General features: G+C 52.8%; 5 protein-coding genes across 5 annotated transcripts; 4 read left to right on the top strand and 1 right to left on the bottom strand.

Annotated features, from left to right (window-relative positions):
• The first annotated feature begins 77 nt into the window (after positions 1-77).
• On the top strand, positions 78-3,356 carry sey1 (dynamin-like GTPase SEY1). Its single transcript, XM_025612611.1, has 4 exons — positions 78-537; positions 699-1,136; positions 1,196-2,940; positions 2,991-3,356. The coding sequence occupies exons 1-4, from the start codon at positions 437-439 to the stop codon at positions 3,275-3,277; spliced, it is 2,571 nt and encodes an 856-aa protein (XP_025463403.1). The 5' UTR covers positions 78-436; the 3' UTR covers positions 3,278-3,356.
• A 291-nt stretch (positions 3,357-3,647) lies between these two features.
• On the top strand, positions 3,648-6,191 carry BO94DRAFT_500682 (putative serine peptidase). Its single transcript, XM_025609417.1, has 10 exons — positions 3,648-4,168; positions 4,266-4,383; positions 4,438-4,592; positions 4,645-4,767; positions 4,817-4,989; positions 5,044-5,131; positions 5,178-5,283; positions 5,340-5,499; positions 5,562-5,762; positions 5,830-6,191. The coding sequence occupies exons 1-10, from the start codon at positions 3,929-3,931 to the stop codon at positions 6,044-6,046; spliced, it is 1,581 nt and encodes a 526-aa protein (XP_025463402.1). The 5' UTR covers positions 3,648-3,928; the 3' UTR covers positions 6,047-6,191.
• Positions 6,192-6,751: 560 nt separating this feature from the next.
• BO94DRAFT_525086 (uncharacterized protein) lies at positions 6,752-10,309 on the top strand (the record flags this gene model as incomplete). Its single annotated transcript, XM_025610297.1, has 1 exon — positions 6,752-10,309. One exon carries the CDS (start codon positions 6,752-6,754, stop codon positions 10,307-10,309), a length of 3,558 nt encoding a protein of 1,185 aa, XP_025463401.1.
• Positions 10,310-11,265: 956 nt separating this feature from the next.
• Positions 11,266-16,456, bottom strand: BO94DRAFT_539013 (putative ABC multidrug transporter). The gene is made up of 5 exons (XM_025612610.1): positions 15,341-16,456; positions 15,236-15,294; positions 13,819-15,184; positions 12,148-13,769; positions 11,266-12,094 (listed from the first exon to the last, which is right to left on the bottom strand). The coding sequence occupies exons 1-5, from the start codon at positions 15,975-15,977 to the stop codon at positions 11,327-11,329; spliced, it is 4,452 nt and encodes a 1,483-aa protein (XP_025463400.1). The 5' UTR covers positions 15,978-16,456; the 3' UTR covers positions 11,266-11,326.
• A 1,000-nt stretch (positions 16,457-17,456) lies between these two features.
• Positions 17,457-18,475, top strand: BO94DRAFT_475242 (uncharacterized protein; the record flags this gene model as incomplete). The annotated part of the gene is made up of 2 exons (XM_025608554.1): positions 17,457-17,661; positions 17,709-18,475. The coding sequence occupies 2 exons, from the start codon at positions 17,457-17,459 to the stop codon at positions 18,473-18,475; spliced, it is 972 nt and encodes a 323-aa protein (XP_025463399.1).
• Positions 18,476-18,707: the final 232 nt, after the last annotated feature.

Raw genomic sequence — 18,707 nt, 5'->3', positions numbered from 1 at the left:
GGCGACCGGAACAAGGCGAGGCCACTAAGAATAACCATGGGAGCGGCGGAAGACTCCTGACCAGGGCCGCCGGACAACGACAAGCACTCCCTGCTGCCCGGCTTCCTCAGCACTTACGCTCGCTTTCCAGCAGACCTCGGTGGGGGCCATCTTGTCATCTTGTGATTGCCCGTATCCATGGTGACCCTCTTTTGACCTTGACCTCATCCCACCTTGACCTTCTTTTTCTCTCCTTACTTCGCATCCCGCACCTATCTATTTGTCCCTACCTTCCACTTTCGCCACGGTCTCCGCATCTGACGTTGCTCCAACAGCCCTCCCGGTTGTCTTCCCAACCCACCCCCCGGAGAAGACAACCTTTCCACAATCATTCCCCAGCACGAAGTCTACGCACGAGGACCGATTCACGGCAGCAGCGCAAACAGCGTCTCTCGTCATGGCGACCAATGGCCATTTTGCCTCGATCGGCAACGGCAGCAGCGACAAGACAGCATATGAACACGGGGTGCAGGTCATCGACGAAAATAAGGAGTTCAAGTAGGCGTCCCTCTTTCCTGCGGTCCCTGTTACAATGCCCATTGTTGGCCTGGTTCGGGTCTCTAAGTTGGATGAACAACCAACATGCGACTCTCTATTCCCTCCCAATTACGCCTTCAGGGGTTTGCGAGCGGCGCATAAGCTAACCACCACCACCCCAGTGCAAATATCGCGAAATACCTCAGTCTCGAAAATGTCACACCTGCCGGCTTCAATTACCACCTCATATCCGTCTTCGGCTCCCAGTCGACGGGCAAATCGACCCTGCTCAACCACCTCTTCGGTACCGAGTTCTCTGTGATGTCCGAGTTGGAACGGCGTCAAACCACCAAGGGTATATGGATGTCTAAAAACAAGAATGGTGGCGACTCATCCATGGCCGATAACATTTTGGTTATGGATGTCGAGGGTACAGATGGCCGCGAGAGAGGCGAGGACCAGGACTTCGAGCGCAAGAGCGCTCTGTTTGCGCTCGCGACGAGTGAGGTCCTCATTGTTAATATTTGGGAGCACCAGGTTGGGTTGTATCAGGGCGCAAACATGGGCCTGTTGAAGACTGTCTTTGAGGTCAACATGCAGCTGTTCCTGAAGGATAAGAAGTATGTTTCGCACATGACTGGGATTGTTATTGTGCCCTATGCTGACCGTTTGCCTCTAGTACCACTCATCGGTCCCTTCTGTTTTTCGTCATTCGTGACTTTGTCGGCAACACCCCTCTAAAGAACTTGCAGCGGACCCTAATGGAAGATATGTCGCGCTTATGGGACACGATCTCCAAGCCGGCTGGCCTGGAGCACTCTACAGTACACGATTACTTCGATTTCCAGTTCTACGGACTTCCCCACAAGAGCTACCAGCCAGAGCAGTTTGTGGCTGAGACGAAGAAGCTGAGCCTGCGCTTCCGCGATGGCCAGAAGGACCCCAACTTGGATGCGCTGAAGGGGGAATTCTCCGACGGGGGAGTTTTCCTCCCCGAGTATCACCGTCGCATCCCCGCTGATGGCTTCTCCCGATACGCGGAAGGCATCTGGGACCAGATTGCGAACAACAAAGATCTGGACCTCCCCACCCAGCAGGAGCTGCTGGCGCAATTTCGCTGCGATGAAATCTTGAGAGAGGTTATGATCGCGTTTGACGAGGCCATCATCCCTTTTGAAGATAAGCAGTCGCAGGCGGCTCGCCTCGGGGAGCCGGAAATCCTGGGCGGCCTGGGGGCTGCGATGCGGGCCTCCCGGTCCAAGGCCTTTAAGGGCTTCGAGACCGAAGCCAGTCGGTACCATAAAGGGGTTTACCAGCGCAAACGGGCGGAGCTTGAGAGCAAGATCGACACCCGTCTCAAGGCTCTGTTCCAGGGCCAGCTCGATGCTATGCACAAATCCGGCATCAACGACTTCAGCGAAGCGGTGTCGGGGGCTGTGAAAGCCGGGCAGAAGAAGGGTACCGGGTATGAATTTGCGGAGATTGTCAATGAGGAAGTGACCAAGGCCGTGGAGAAGTTCAAGGAGGTTGCGCAGGCAACGGCCGTTGAGGAAACCGCCTGGAGCGACTCCCAACACCGGCTGGCGCTGTATGAGAAGGAGCTCGCGGAAGTGAGCGCACGGCTCCGGAGGGAGGAGATGAGACGGCTGGCTAGCCGGGTTGAGCGGTGGGTGCAGTCCCGCCTGGGGGAGTCCGTCGGGCTGGAGTTCAATGCACTGGGATCCGGACGGGCCGGCAGCGGTGCGCCGGAGGACGGGGAGAAGCCGACCGAGAAGAAATTCTGGGACCGGGTATGGAATGTGTTTGTTGAGACGGTCCTTGACGCGGAGCGAAAATTTACCGACCGCGCCAGTAGCTTCGATGCCAGCCTGGAGGAGGTGGACGTTGGGCTTTGGAGGTTGCGCCGGAAGTCGTGGGGCGTTCTGCGCGCGAAGATCGAAGAGGAGATGGTCGAGGGCAATCTCCTGTTGAAGCTGCGCGAGAACTTTGAAGACAAGTTCCGCTACGATGACGCTGGTGTCCCTCGGATTTGGCGGCCAACCGACGACATCGAAGGCATCTATACCCGAGCACGCGAGTCGACCCTGACCCTAATTCCCCTTCTTTCGCGATTCCGACTCTCGGAGACGTCTGCGCCGCCCCCGCTGGATCGCTGGGTTGGGCACACGCCTAGCTCTGCGACCCCGGCCGACGAGGAGGACCTTCCCCCAATCGGTGGGGTGGATGAAGAAGAGGGCAAGAGTTTGGAAGAGGAGATGACGATGCTCAGCGAGTCAAAACGTCAGGAGCTGACGGTGCGGTTCAAGAAGGCGGCGGACGGGGTGTACGTGGAGGCCAAACGCAGCGCCATCGGAGGCATGACCCAGGTTCCCCTGTACTTTTACGGCATTCTCCTTGCTCTCGGCTGGAATGAGATTGTTGCTGGTGAGTCTTTCTCTAAAGGATCCAAATTGATCATGACTAACCGACCGCAGTTCTTCGTAACCCGGCCTACTTCTTCCTCCTGTTTTTGTGTCTTGTGGGAGCGTACGTGACGTACACGCTCAATCTGTGGGGACCGATCATGAAGATGACGGAGGCCGCGTCCAACCAGGCACTGGTGGAGGGCAAGAAGCGACTGCGTGAGTTTCTGGAGTCATCGGACACGGGGCGACAGGCGATCGCCATGTCGACGCCGGCTGGCCGGGGCGAGCAGCATGAGATGTCGCGCCTCAACAAGCAAGGGAAGGCGACGGCCGAGGAGGAGGTGGATGACTTGTAAGGGGGGTCAGGGGTGGTTACTTGTAATTCATTGTACTTCGCTCTTTTATAGATATTGCTTTGAAGACTCCTCCCATCAGCGTGAATTGTTCTGAGGGTTTCCACCACAGCCCTGTCTAGGTTTTCTCCTAATCATTCTCCGGCCGTCGTCCTATCTGTTTAGCTATCTGGCTATCAAGGATCCCCTCCGATAACAAGCGCTCACCGTTCCTGCAGGCCCAAGTGCAATGGCTTCACAGCCGGACTCCCCGCGGCGCCGGGCCTAAGCTCCCTAGCTTGGGGTCTAATGCAGCGGAGTTCCTCGCGTCCCCCAATCTCTCGTCAATCTTCCTCCTGACGATGTCATCTGCAAGCTCCACCCCGCCGGCTGCCCCGACGCTCTCCGACGGCACAAGGTAATTTGACTCGGCAGCCACGCCTGGGATTCGTCTTTGCCAGGTTCCTCATGCCGTGCCTGTCTCAATCTAATGGGGTAGGGTAACACCGACCAGCAGGACCTCCGCTTCTGCTGAGCTCACGCCATTGCGTGAGCCCGCAGCACCGCCGACATAAATGTCTCGCTCCCTCCCCCCTCCCCCGGCGCTGAGTGTCTCCTCGTGCTGTGCTGTCTCCCGTGGTCGCTGGATCCTCAATCCTACCCAGACAGCTCACGATGCGTTCCTTCTCCGCTGTCGCTGCCGCGGCGCTGGCCGTCTCCTGGGCTTCTCTTGCCCAGGCCGCTCGCCCTCGTCTCGCGCCCAAGCCCGTCTCTCGCCCGGCGTCCAGCACTTCCGCTGCCACCACGGGTGAGGCCTACTTCGAGCAGCTGGTGGATCATCATAACCCGGAGAAGGGGACCTTTTCGCAGCGCTACTGGTGGAGCACCGAGTACTGGGGTGGTCCTGGTTCGCCGGTACGTCTCCTCCTTGGTATCTCACGATGACCTAGATTTCAACCTTGCCCGCTTTGTTGTGTGTGTGACCGTGTGGAACTGTTGCTGATCGGACTAGGTGGTTCTGTTCACGCCTGGTGAGGTCTCTGCCGATGGCTACGAGGGCTATCTCACCAATGAGACCCTCACTGGTGTTTATGCGCAGGAGATCCAGGGTGCTGTTATTCTCATCGAGCGTGAGTGACCCTATAACTACCTGCGTGATTGCTAGCTGAACTTGATACATCCAGACCGCTACTGGGGAGACTCCTCGCCCTACGAGGTCCTCAACGCCGAGACTCTTCAGTATCTCACCCTTGATCAGGCCGTCCTCGATATGACTTACTTTGCCGAGACGGTCAAGTTTCAATTCGACAACAGTACCCGCAGCAATGCGCAGAATGCAGTATGTGCATCTCCACTACTTCATGATCTCAATTGTATGCTAATATACCTAGCCCTGGGTTATGGTCGGCGGCTCTTACAGTGGTGCTCTGACTGCTTGGGTTGAGTCTGTCGCTCCTGGCACATTCTGGGCCTACCATGCCACCAGTGCCCCTGTGGAGGCCATCTATGACTTCGTAGGTTGCTCTTGTGTCAACCCATGTTCAAAGATACTAATCCCCCCAGTGGCAATACTTCTACCCCATCTCGCAAGGTATGGCGCAGAACTGCAGCAAGGACGTCTCCCTGGTAGCCGAGCATGTCGACAAGGTCGGAAAGACCGGCACGGCTGAGGAACAGCAGAAGCTGAAGGAGCTGTTTGGTCTTGGTGCTCTCGAGCACTACGATGACTTTGCAGCGTGAGTGCAGAACAGCATCCACAAAAGGATGTTGCAGTACTAACACGCTCGCAGTGTCCTCCCTAATGGCCCGTACCTCTGGCAGGACAACGACTTTGTCACTGGATACTCCGAATTCTTCCAGTTCTGTGACGCCGTTGAGGTTTGTACTTGACCCGCTTCTATGAGGCAGATGCTGACCGACCCAGGGTGTCGAAGCCGGCGCCGCAGTCACCCCTGGACCCGAGGGAGTCGGTCTCGAGAAGGCTCTAGCAAACTATGCCAACTGGTTTAACTCGACTATGTTGCCTAACTGTAGGTGCTAGTCGTGCTCTGATAAGCAAGGGCCGAGACTAATTCATCCGATCTAGACTGCGCTAGTTACGGCTACTGGTCCGACGAATGGAGCGTCGCTTGCTTCGACAGCTACAACGCCTCCAGCCCTCTCTTCACCGACACCTCGGTTGGCAATGCCGTCGACCGCCAATGGGAGTGGTTCCTTTGCAACGAGCCTTTCTTCTGGTGGCAGGAGTGCGTATTTCCCTATCCCAGATGGCGAGCCGCCTAGAATGAATGACTAACAGAGACTTTAGCGGTGCCCCCGAGAACGTGACCACCATTGTGCCCCGTCTCGTCAGCGCCGAATACTGGCAACGCCAATGCTCGCTGTACTTCCCCGAAACCAACGGATACACCTTCGGCAGCGCGCAGAACAAGACCGCCGCCACGGTCAATGATTGGACCGGTGGATGGTTTGAAACTCGCAACACGACTAGATTGATCTGGACCAATGGGTGCGTTCCTTGCATTCTTGTCTCTTTGGATTGATCTGGCAGTACTGAGACTAATATGGTAATGCAGACAATACGACCCCTGGAGAGACTCCGGTGTCTCGTCCACCTTCCGTCCCGGTGGCCAGTTGGTGAGCACGGCGAATGAGCCGGTGCAGATCATCCCCGGTGGATTCCACTGCTCGGATCTGTACATGGAAGATTACTACGCGAATGCGGGAGTTCGTAAGGTCGTCGACAACGAGGTGGCCCAGATCAAGAAGTGGGTGGCGGAGTACTACGCATGAAAAGGATGGCCCATGCCTGATGAAAGATCTATGAGAGATGATGAATCAAGGATATCTGTATATAAGTAGACACAGGACATGCTTCTCTGATGAAGAGTGTGAGAAGATGAATATATAAGAGACACTGAGTCTTTTTTTCCTCGGGATATAGGATCAGGATCAGGTAAAGCAAAAAGGTCAAAACTTCCCACCCCCAAAGCAGAAACATGATTAAGATACAGATCATAGAGAGGTCTCCCTATCCCCTCTCTCATTCTCACATTCTCGAGATTTCTCACCAGCTCTTACCATTTTTTTTTATCGTGGCCACCGATCTATTCGATCTCTACATGTCGACATTGAGCGACTCTCCCCAGACTCCGGTTGCCGCAGGAGCATGTCTCTGCCATCCTTCTTCCTTGGGCCGTCCTACGCAAGCGTGGTTTCCCTTCCAGCTCATTAAGAACAACACAAACAAACAAGCAGGGCCAGGGGTCCCTCTCTTCAAGATTCCCACACAAACCTCACTTAACCTCGCATTCCTATTACCCGTGTCCCAAGTCGTCTCCTACCGTCGTCATCTCGAACTCAGTTGTCTTCCAGTTCATCCATTATTCAACACGTCCCCCCTCACCGCGTTGATCTATTCTATATCACTCACAAAGGCATCGAGAATCTTTGGGTCCCTGCCAACTCTTCACTCCCAGTGAGCTGTTGGATAGCAAGATGGCCGATCTCAAGCGCCTAGCTCTTGGTGTGACTGTTTCCCTGGGCACCCTCTACGATGCTCGAACAGATGCCTTCATCTCCCTCTCCTTGTTCAACGACACCCCACCGCCAGAAGCCATCAAGGTGATCGACCACCACCATAGTGAGGTCAAGTTTGGACAGTCGGAGTCGTACCGCAAGAAGTTTGAGAATATGAACATGTCTGCAGATCTCAGTGCAAGCTTCCTGGTCGGCATGGTCCAAGTCAACGGTTCCGGCAGTTACCTCAACAACACTCTTATCAGTAAAAAGCTTACAGAATCCTCGCTGTTTTACAACATCACAACAAGGGCCGAGACAGTCTCCCTAACCCATGAAAGCCTGAGGGGAATGTACGCGTTCAATGAGATTGACTCATCGTTGGCAACACACTTCGTGGTGGGTATTGTCTATGGTTCCAACAGCATCGTCACCTGCCGTAGCACAAATACGGAGCACGGGGACTCCACCAAGAACCAAGTTCGCCTGAGGACGGCCCTCGAAAAACTCTGGTCAATGACGGTGGATGAAACTGCGGATACAAGCAGTATTGACGATGAAGAGGAGTCGGAGTTGGAGTTCAGCGTTTTTGGAGACGCGCTGATTGACGATGTGGTTCTGCCACAAAACTTTCGAGGCACGCTCCACTTCATGAAGAATGTGCCCAGGTACATCCAAAACACCAACGGTGGGAAGGGCAAGCCGATTGTTTACAGACTGCTTCCGATTGGAGCCTTGGAGTACATGGGGACAGGTGTCGAAATAATTGGAAACGGCCAACTGCATGCCGTGAGCCGGGATTATATGGAAAGGTTCGTGGAGCTTTTCGACGAAATTGAGGACATCAAACGTGTCTTGAACGACTATAAAGTGTTCGTATACTGTCACAGACACTGCGTTCCGGACCAACATTTGCGTCAAGTTATCTACAACCAGCGTGAAATACGCTGTCGTCAAGACTGCTTGAAAAGTGCATACTCGGAATTGCTTAGGACCGTTCGAGGGGGTACGGAGTCGCCAGAGAAACTCTCTGCACTGCATGCATGTTTACTTGAGGGAAATGACGCCATTGTCCGCCTGGCCGACGTGACAAACGAGTACAGGGATAAGATTGACTTCATTGATACTTTGGTAGGTAATGGCGCGAGATACATTCGCGGGCATGATCCCTTCCTCGACACAGAGGTAGCATGGGCTGGAGATGAGGACGTATTCGCCTTCTACTTCACAGAATCGTCTCGGAAAAACTGTGAATATTGGACTAGTCTGTTTGCCGTACTTGAAGAAATTGTTCGATCTGAGTGTCCTAGGGCCTCTGTGTTGCTCGTCGACGAGGAAGGTGGTGACCCTCCTCGATCAAATCCGATTATCGTGCATTATCGCCATGGAATCACGATTGTCCCAGATGTTTACCAAGAACGCAAACTTTTCGGGGAGAAATGCCTCATGCGTTACAACCCAGAAAAGCTGGAGCGAACCGCCATGAACAGACCAGTTGGGCGAAGACTTGTGAAAACCCCCTGCCCGGGTCCATATTGCAGCCAAAACGAAGTGCTAGAGTGGATTTGCCGTGGGTGCCAGGCATTGGCACAGTATGGCCATACGGACTCTTACATCTACTGTGACTGTGGGCGCACCACATACACCGAGTTCGAGTTCCGTTGCAACAGCCCTAGGCATGGCGGTGCGTATGCGAAGTATGATCCTACTAAGTTCAAGCAATATATGGACCAAGTAGAGCCACTTCCGGAGCTAAATGTTCTGATTTTGGGTGAAACTGGCGTCGGTAAATCGACATTTATCAACGCGTTTCTGAATTACCTTCTATATGAAACGCTGGACGATGCTTTGGACGCGGAGTCGTTGAATTGGCTCATTCCATGTTCATTTTCCACCCAGAATTCCAGTCCAGACGACCCCAGAGGAGAGATTATCGAGACCAAGGTTGAGGTTGGAATGAGCGATGACGAGCACAGCGCCTTAGATGGGCAATCCGCAACGCAAACCACAGCGATTTACCCATTCCAACTGGGTGACGTGACGGTACGATTGATAGACACCCCAGGTATTGGCGACACTCGTGGGGTAGAACACGACAAGAAGAATATGGCTAACATTCTTGCTGTGTTGTCAAACTTTGACAAAATACATGGCATTGTTGTTCTCCTAAAGCCGAATGCATCCCGTCTGACGACCGTGTTCCGGTTCTGTATCAAGGAGCTGCTTACGCACCTCCATCGCGATGCCAGTCAGAATATGGTTTTCGGGTTTACCAACACGCGCGGTTCAAACTACAGACCAGGGGACACATTTACACCCCTGAAAATTCTCCTCGCAGAGTATAGGGATTTCGGGCTCGGTCTCTACAAGCATACCGTGTATTGTTTTGATTCCGAAAGTTTTCGCTATTTGGCAGCCTACAAACAAGGCATCAACCTCGGCAATAGAGTGCAATATACGGAGAGCTGGAAGCAATCGGCTGACGAAAGCCAGCGACTACTGAACTACTTCCAAACCCTTACGCCACATCAGGTGAAGAGCACAATGAGTCTGAATGATATGCGGCGTACAATCTCACAGTTGACGAAACCGATGGCGGACATCATGAAAGCAATCAACGCGAGTATTGATCTGAATAAGGACCAAGCCCAGGAGCTATCTCGAAGAGAATTATCACACAAAGAGCTTACGGGGAAGCTATGGGTCAAGAAGATTTCCGTTGCTTTAGCTACAGTGCAGAGACCACGGACTGTCTGCGGACATCGTGACTGTATCGAATACCGCCAAATCCCCAATAGTCATCAAAACACCATCTATAGGAGCATTTGCCACGACCCATGCAATCTGAGTGGTATCAACGCAGATGCGGTCGGCTTTCCAGGACTCCGCGACTGTGCAGCTTTCGGCGAGGACAGGTCCAGATGTCTTAAATGCAATCATCATTGGCAGCAGCATTTACATATCCTGTACGAGCAGCGCGAGAGGACCGACACTGTTGTTGATCCCGACATTGAGAGGGACATCAACAACAACAAAGCCACAATTGACACTAAACAAAAGGCGATCAAGAACCTGGAAGTCATCATCCAAGAGTACGAAAGTGAGTATGAGCAGATAAAAAAGGCAGCGGCGGACTTTAGCATTTTCTTACAGAAACATTCCATCGCGACCTACAATGATGCAATGATAGAATATCTGGATCTTCTCATTAAACGAGAGAAGGACATTGTGAATGTTGGTGGCAATGACGACAACCTTCAAAGACTGGAGAGAAGCCAGGCTGAATACCGAGCGCTCATCCAAACGCTTGAGACCCTGATTAGGGATGGTGACGGCCAAACCGTCCTGAGTCGAGAACAGGTGGTTGCTCGGGTGGGTGAGCTTTATGCCCTCAAACACTATGGGGCAGTCTTGCGCCAGGCAGTGGAGGTCGTCGACACGGCACACATGAATACATTCCGTGAGAAGCCATATAGGCCGCTCCCTGGAGGGCGCTCCCGTTTGCAGAAATTCTGGGCAAGGGTTTGGCGCCAGTAAATCTCGATCAAAGGTGCGGCCTTTCTGCTGCATCTACGGCACTTATATTCCCTGTGCTGCTTCTGTAGCCTCTATTGTCCTTATCTTATCCTGCTTCTACACCTTATACTGGTATGTTTGTGTTTAGTACCTTTAATGTTTCCACTCCCCTTGATGCTAATCCTATTAACCCATGCTATGATGGAAATACGCTGAAACCAGTGGCGCAATTGATCTTGTCGATGTGAAGACAAGATGTCTATGTATATCATCATGTCTGTGTATTTCATAATTAAAAGTATTTTCCTGTTCTTTGTCATAGGCAATTAACAGCACAGTTACCATTTTCTCATATTCTATGATCCGTACATTATCGTTTATCTCCGTACCGTGCCTACTCAACGATCTACCCAGTCCCCTTCTCTAACTTACGCCACCACCTCATAAAATACCCAAAGACGACAATAATGATTGTGAATTACCCACTACCACCAATGAACAAGAAAGTAAAAAAGAAAGAAAGAAACAAACGACCCGAGCAGAACAAAACCCGATAGAGTGGATGGTTCTACGCGGAATGCGGAATGCGGAATGTGAGAAGATGGACATGGACCCAGAGGAACAGGATAGATAGATAGATAGATAGAATTCACTCGAAACAATGTACAATTAAACCGGATGAGCAAAATGGAAGGGTTCGTTGAACATTCATAGAATAAATATACGATAAGTCTAATGAGGAGGAGTTGCTTTTTCGGGAAAAGATGGTATTCTAGCATGTATGTATGTATGTACATATGAAATATAGAAAAAGAAAGATAAAGATATAAAGATAATGGTTGGTAGTATTATATATGGGATCGGATCTATGTCTAATAGGATTGATCAAAGGAAGGGGAATGAATACCATGGACGATGTAAAAGATATGATGATGTTCACAGAGAGCCAATATGTATAAATTCCACAAGGTGGAATGAAAAAAAAAAAAAGCGCATCAAGCAGCAAAGAACGGGTATCGCAATCAAGGGGCTCGCAGATTACTTCTTCGTCTCCTGCTTCTTCTTCGATGCGTCCTTTTTCCAATTCTTAACGCGGAAGAGGTAATAGATTGCTGCGGTCGCGGCAACCTGTACCACAACGTAGACCCAGAAGATTCCAAAGTTGCGCCAGTGTTGGTTATATTCGATGCCGGAGGCGGTGATGAATTCGTCGGCAGTGCTCACGGAGCAGTATTTGCAGTCGGCCGTGGCGTTCGGGTTGAGTAGGTTTCCTCCGGTTAGCTCGGCGTATTGGTTCAGGTACTGTCCACATGTTTGACCGGAGGGTGGGCTGAGGACTGAGACCTCTGAGTCGGAGCAGGTGACTGCGCGTCCGTGGACTTGGACGGAGACCATTGCTGAGGCCCAGTATGTGAATGGGGAGGCGCGGTACATGAAGATCCAGAAGCCGGGGAGTGCAGAGGGCGATTGCATGATACCGCAGAAGGTCAAGGACATGGCGAATAGGAGCGTGACGACGGCACTTCCGGTGACGGTGTCCGGGATGGCAGCGATGACCATTTGGGCGAAGGTGCTGGCGTAGATGAATAATTCGATGCATAGGATGAGAACGGTGGCTTGTTGGGCAGAGCCCTGGATGCCCACGACGGGGAAGTAGTAGCAGGCGAAGACGATGATGCCGAGAATGACCTGGTAGGGGATCTCGACGATGATGTTGGCCAATACAAAGGCTTTCCAGGAGTAGGCTTTGCTGGGACGTTCGCGGACTTCGTAGAGATCGCGTTGGGTGATGAACAGGGGCATGATCTGTTGGAAGTGTTAGGAGGGCAATTGCTGGGGGAAGAGAAGATGTGGCTTACCTGCTGCACCAATGATGGGAAGATAGAACAGAGCATGAAGATGGAGTAGATGACGGTTTGTAGGCCCTGGAGGGAGGACTTGGCGTGGTAGAAGGAAAAGCCGATGAAGAGACCTCCAAAGACTCCCAGTCCCCATTTAGCGAGGACATACGAGGGCAAGCGCCAGTACTGTTGGAATACGCGATAGGTGACTTGGTAGAGCTGAAACCAGAAGGGCATGGCAAACTCGGCGTGGCTCCCTTCGGTCTCGTTCTCGACAGGGACCTTCTTTTGCTGTTGGTCGTGGATGCGATCGATCTCTGCTTGGACGGCCTGGCTTTCATTGCTCTGCTTCCAGACGTCAAACCAGTCTTGTCCATGAGCGTTCGAACCCTTGTTGATGACTTCGAGCATATATTCAGCCGGATTCTCGGCCTCACCGCAGGTGCGTGGCGCGCCGTTGGTCTCGAAGTAGTCGAGCAGAGTGCGAGAGTTCTCGCCTACGGGTCCAAAGTAGACGGTCTTGCCGCCGCGGGCAAGGAACAACAGGCGATCGAATTGTTGGAAGAGAACGGCACTGGGCTGGTGGATGGTGCAGAGGACCGCCTGGCCATTGTCGGCCAAGCGGCGCAAGAAGGCGCAGATGGCCCACGAACTCTGGGAGTCCAGACCACTCGTGGGCTCGTCTAGGAAGAGGAGGAGCTTCGGCTTTGCAGCCAGCTCTACGCCGATGGTTAAAAGCTTGCGTTGTTCGACATTCAGTCCTTCCCCAGGAACACCGACCACGGCTTCAGCAAAGTCCTCCATCTTGAGCATGGAGATGACCTCTTCGACATAATCATACTTTTCCTTGAGAGAGACGGTCGCAGGTTGGCGGAGTAAAGCGCTGAATTGCAAGGACTCTCGGACAGTTGCCGTCTCAAGATGGAGATCTTGTTGCTGGACATATCCAGTTTTCCTCTGGAAACTAGCATCCAGGCCGCGGCCGTTAACAAACATATCCCCCGTAATCACCCCGATGGAGGTCCGATGGGCTAGGACATCTAGAAGCGTGGTTTTGCCTGCGCCACTGACACCCATGAGCGCGGTGAGGGTGCCCGGCCTGACCCATCCCGATACATGATCCAGGAGCCGTCTGGTCTCGCCCTTGATGTCAACATCATAGCTGACGTCTCGCCATGTGAAGATATCTTGTTGAGGGGCAAGGGCCGTCAGATTTTCAGGCCTTTCGCCTGTTGCAGTTGGCTTGACTGTACCCAGCTCGACCCCATTCTCGATGTCGGATGGTTTGGGGTTGTTGGAATCCAAGGCGCGTTTCTGGCTGCGGCGGAAGACCAGAACTTCAGCTGTGCTGGTTGTGGAGGAGTTCCATTCCGTCGCAAAGAAGTAGATGGCCATGAACCCAATCAGGAAAGCAATGAGGATGCCAAAGTTGCGCCACACATGGCTATAATAGTATCGAAAGTTGAGCGCAATATACTCGTCGCCGCTGACGAACTTGCTCCCCGCCGTAGATCCGGAAGCGGAACAAACAAAGGCAGAGCCATCCATGTCCGCGTAGGATGGGATGAACGAAGAGCATGGGAATTCACGGCCATGGAACTCGTTGGCGATCAAGATCTCAAACGCATAGTAGATCGGGTCTGATCGGTTAGCAAGAACAACATGACGCACAAGGGAAAGGTTGCATACTGATGTAATGGATCCATTCAAGCCAGGGATGCATGGACGGCACAGGAAGCATAAAACCGGTATAGACCACTAGAGCTAGAATCAGAACTCCTCCCAAGGTCATGGCCTGGGAGACTGTTTTGGTTATGGCGGCCATGGTTCGAAAGACTGCGCTCATGACGAACATGATTATGAACGAGATCAAGAAATAAATGAAGAATTGGGCGGGTTCACGTCGCAGATTGACCAGGAAGTAGAGGATGATGTTGAATACAACCGCGAGAGCAAATTTCACAGGGATATCGCTAACAATCCCCGCAATTGCCTCCGTGGCTGGATGATAGAATGCATAGGATGCTTGCTTTTCCACTATAGGTCGCTGAGCGTAAAGCAGGTTAATCTCAGCCATGGCTCCCAGCGCATTGAGAAGGACGGCGAAGAAGAGGGCGGCCCCTTTGGAGGTAAAGGAGGCCGTGTCATTAGGAGAGTTGTAGTAAACCGAGCCGATAATCAGGGCCATGATCATCTGTCCGGAGACATTGGATATAGCGGTCTGGATATCATTCCACAGTCGCTGATATGCGCGTCTCGTGTTCAACCGGACCTGCATGGGAATGCTCAACAAGAATGGCGACCCTGACCGGGTGTGGTTGGCTTGAGCAGCCCGCTTGCGTTCGTGGAACTCGGTGTCGGTCAGCTTGCCCTCATGCAAAGGATACTGTTTTTCATAGGAGGCGATGTCGGCAAGCACCTTTTGATACTCGGGTGACTTGCGCCAATAGGCCTCGAAATCGTCGGGGGTCCGAGGAACCCGGTCTTCCATTCCAGCGCGTGGCTGACGCTCCTGGGGGTTGGTGACCGAGGTCAGAAAATCGCCCGTGGTTTGCCTCAAGGGGCATTCCCACCCCTGTCTCTCGAAGAAGGTTTTGGCCTCGGAAGTTGGGCCAAAATAGATCTGACGGCCCTCGTAAAACACCGTCACTTTGTCAAAGATGTCATAGATGCTCTGACTCGCTTGGTAGATCGCAATCGCATGGGCGGAGCCTGTCAGATCGGCAAACAGTCGGAGGGCCTCGACAAATTTCAAAGCTGTGGCCGAGTCCAGACCGCGGGTTGAATTATCCCAAGCGGCCAGGGGAGATGCAGCGAGAGCCATCTCCGCGATACTGACGCGCTTGCGTTCTCCACCGGAGACACCCCGAATGAACTCATTACCGACCTTGGTATTATATGTGTGGCTCAGCCCGAAGATGGCCATTACAACCTTGGTGAGGTATTGGGCGTATTCGTCCCGAGACATATCCTTGATTCGATGTTGTGGGGTGCGCATGGCGGCCGCGAATTCGAGGGTCTGACCGACGGTGAGGTGAGGAAAGTGCTTATCCACCTGATAATGGTTAATGTGTTGGTTATGCTTGCAGCTCATGTGGGGGCATACCTCTTGATTGTACACTACTTCGCCTTTGAACTCTCTGATCATTTGGTGCTGAGGGATGCCTACACATGTCAGTAGACTGTACGAAGAGGATAGGAACAACCATACCGTTGTAATGAATCACACTGTTCTCATCAACGGTCAATCCATCGAGCTGCCCACAGAGAGACTTTAGAAAAGTACTGCAGCCAGCCCCCGGGCGACCGAGGACAAGGAGAAGCTCTCCACTTTTCATCAGCCCGTTGAACTCATTCAAAATGCGCTTGGACGGGGAGTGACGGTTGCGAAGAAGGTCGCCGATACGAAAGGGGGCCGAGAGGGTCGATCCCACCGTATCTTGGAACTGGACCGCCGCCCCAGTGCCTGTGATCGTGAGGTTCTTGAACACAATGCCGGGTCGTAATGTACGAGAACCGTCCCGCTGAAACTCTCTAAGGCGAAAGGCCAGCCATTTTCCCAGGTCGAACTTGTCCGTCTGGGGATCAAGACGGGGATCATCCTCCCGGATCGTCTCCAAGGTATCGCGTTTCCCCGTAGCAGTATGCTGGGTATAGACACTAGAGCGCCGTCTCGCGGAATCTGCGGTGGCAATGCGCACGAGCGTTTCCCTTTCTTCTGGGCCAATCAAGTCGACTGAAGGGGTAGCCGTGTCCTCCTCATTCTGACTGACCAGGGTGTTTGGTGTACTTTGACGGAGAAGGTGGTCATCATCCTGGGGCCATAGGCCCCTCTGATCGGAAGCCATCTAGGATGTGAACCAAAGACGAGATGCATGTAAGGGGTGGACATGCGATGATGATTCCCGTTGAGGAAAGCATTGCAGCCCAGTTCTTATATGACAGGGATGCATGTTGTCAGGAAGAGGGTACAGCCACAGGTCTGCCAGCATCACGGAAGGCCGATTGACTTCTGCCGTTTCCAATTCGGGTACCGGGGCTTGGTATCAGGATGATCTGGAGCAGATGGGCCGGGCATAATTGCGATTCGGATCTCGCAATGCCGCTGGGACCAGGGCTGAGAGCGCCAGGGTACACCAATCATGAAGGAGGGCGCAGTTGATGTGTAAGCGGGAAGCTGTTCCTGGTGCATCCGATCACACAATGATCCACGGGTCAAGCGAGGAATAAAGTTGAACAGGGCCATACTATGGAGCCCCTGTCAGATATCCCCGCTGAGTCAAGATAAATGCGCTGACTCATGGCCGTTTGGGGACCCGCCACGTTGGGATCTTCATCACTAGTTCGTAGATACTAGATAGGGAACGGATGGTTCAAGTTGGCTGGAGCCGTTGGAGGAGTTGAAGCGGATCCTCGGATGGAGAGACATCCGGCCCGGTCAGGTGACTGTGGTCAACTGCCTGCCTGCCTGCCTGGCTCCTTTGCTTCTCCACTTGTTTCAGGAGTTCCATTCCCGAGCTCCCGTGCTTTAATTCTACACGTCCCTCGGATGGTCGAGAGCCCCTACCCGGACAATAATAATATAGTGTTTCGGTTTCGTGATTAGGAAACCGGACCACGGAACATCTTGAATGCTTGTCACAATCCCCGTTGGGCAACCTCGTGCCTTAAGGCACCGATCTGTCGGAATGACAAACCATTCCCAATTGGGCAATACGGGTCATGGAGATCGCTTGCTGCCAGGATGATAAACTTCGTTGACCCCATCTAGTGGGCTGGTATCAACGAAAGGGGCACTCTTTTAGTGCGAGTCTCGACTCTTCTTGGAGAACTCAGCTGAGGTGGAGTTCGCACCAAGAATAGGGGCTCTTTCGAAGCTCCTGTTTAGGTAGGATCTCAAACAGGACAAAGGGGAGTCTACGATTTATTGACGGGATTTCCCCCAAATACTCTTGTAATGGATTCTTAGAGGCTCAAATCGATCTAATGTTTCGAGAAATGCCAACCGGGGCAAAGAGCGATCGGGATCCACGCTAGCGCTACAGGCTAAAGACGTCCAGCATGACTATGTGATCCATCTCCCAGCGAACTGTTCTATATGACTCTCAGGTTGCTTAGGAAGATATCCGACAACTCAAAGTAGTCTGTCAACATAATTCAAGTCCAAATGTATAGTATCAAGATTAGTGCAGCCCTAAATAGCCAAGTGGAGGTCTCCCCGGACTTTCTCCGACCCCGCCTCTTATCAACCCCTCATATCCCCTTCTACAACAACCACCTAGCATAAGCATCATCCACATCAACTGACGCCATTACTCTTCACCACAATGTCCGCACCCGTTCTCCCTAAGACTTTCGATGACCTCACCGACAAACGCCGCTACTGGCCGGCGCCCCCCAACTCCGCCGACGAGGGGCTCGGCATGCTCCGACTGCTCACGCCCGAGGTCGTCGCCAACGCTGCACAAACCCAGATCCAAACGGGCGAGCGCGTCTGTCTCAACTGGGATCTAGAAAAGCTGAACCCTCCAGGTGCGTACTAGTCTACTCCTTTCAAACAACCCCACTAACCCACATAGGCTTCCGTCGCAAACCCTTCGAACACCGCATCAAATGGGTTGCAGACGGCGTTGCTTTCGATGACGAATACCATTTTAACCCCCAACAATCCTCCCAATGGGACGGTTTCCGGCATCACAATGCGCCTGGCCCAACCCCCGACCAACGCGTCTTCTACGGCGGTACCACGTCCACCGAAATCCTGGATCCAACCTCGTCCCGCATCGGTATCGGCCACTGGGCTAAAAAAGGCATCGCGGGTCGCGGTGTATTAATCGACTATTATACCTGGGCAAAGGAAAATCGCAACGTCACAGTCAACGCGCTCAGTCCGCATGTTGTATCGCTCGATGACGTTCTCACCATTGCAAACGAGTGCGGAATCAAGTTCGAGCGCGGAGATATCTTCTTCCTTCGGGTTGGGTTACCGGCTACATGGGAGGGGATGAGCGAGGAGGAGAAGTTGCAGTATAGCCAGCAGGAGGTGCCGAAGCATGCGGGGCTGGAGCAGAGTGAGCGCGTGCTAAGGTTCATGTGGGATAATCATTTCGCGGCTGTGGCATCAGATGCGGTCAGTTTCGAGGTTTTTCCGCCGCTGAAGCCGGAGTTTGATCTTCACCATTATATGCTGGCGGGGTGGGGAGTGCCGATTGGGGAGATGTTTGATTTGGATGAGTTGGCAGAGACGTGTCGGCGACTGGGGAGATGGACATTTTTCATCTCGAGTAGTCCGTTGAATTGTGCGAGAGGAGTGTCGAGTCCACCGAACTGTATGGCTATTTTTTAGTATGGTTTGACGGGGAGGGGAAGGTAGAGGAAGAAGTGAAGCTATTCGGAGTCGGTGGGTCGGTATCACGTGACCAAATCGGAGTCCGGGGTCCGGGATGCGATACGGAGATACTGCAATCAATCGAGTGAATCTTTACTTGTTATCTTGGAACGTTTGAAGTGTCAGATTGGCACCGATTCAGTTTGACTCTAATCGACACCGAGCGAGTGTATCTCGCCGAGTAGTTTTT

The sequence above is a fragment of the Aspergillus sclerotioniger genome (assembly GCF_003184525.1).
Source record: "Aspergillus sclerotioniger CBS 115572 chromosome Unknown BO94scaffold_32, whole genome shotgun sequence".
Taxonomy (NCBI): Eukaryota; Fungi; Ascomycota; class Eurotiomycetes; order Eurotiales; family Aspergillaceae; genus Aspergillus; species Aspergillus sclerotioniger.
The sequence above is the reverse complement of the archived record's forward strand: the minus strand, read 5'-3'. Positions and strand labels throughout refer to the sequence as shown.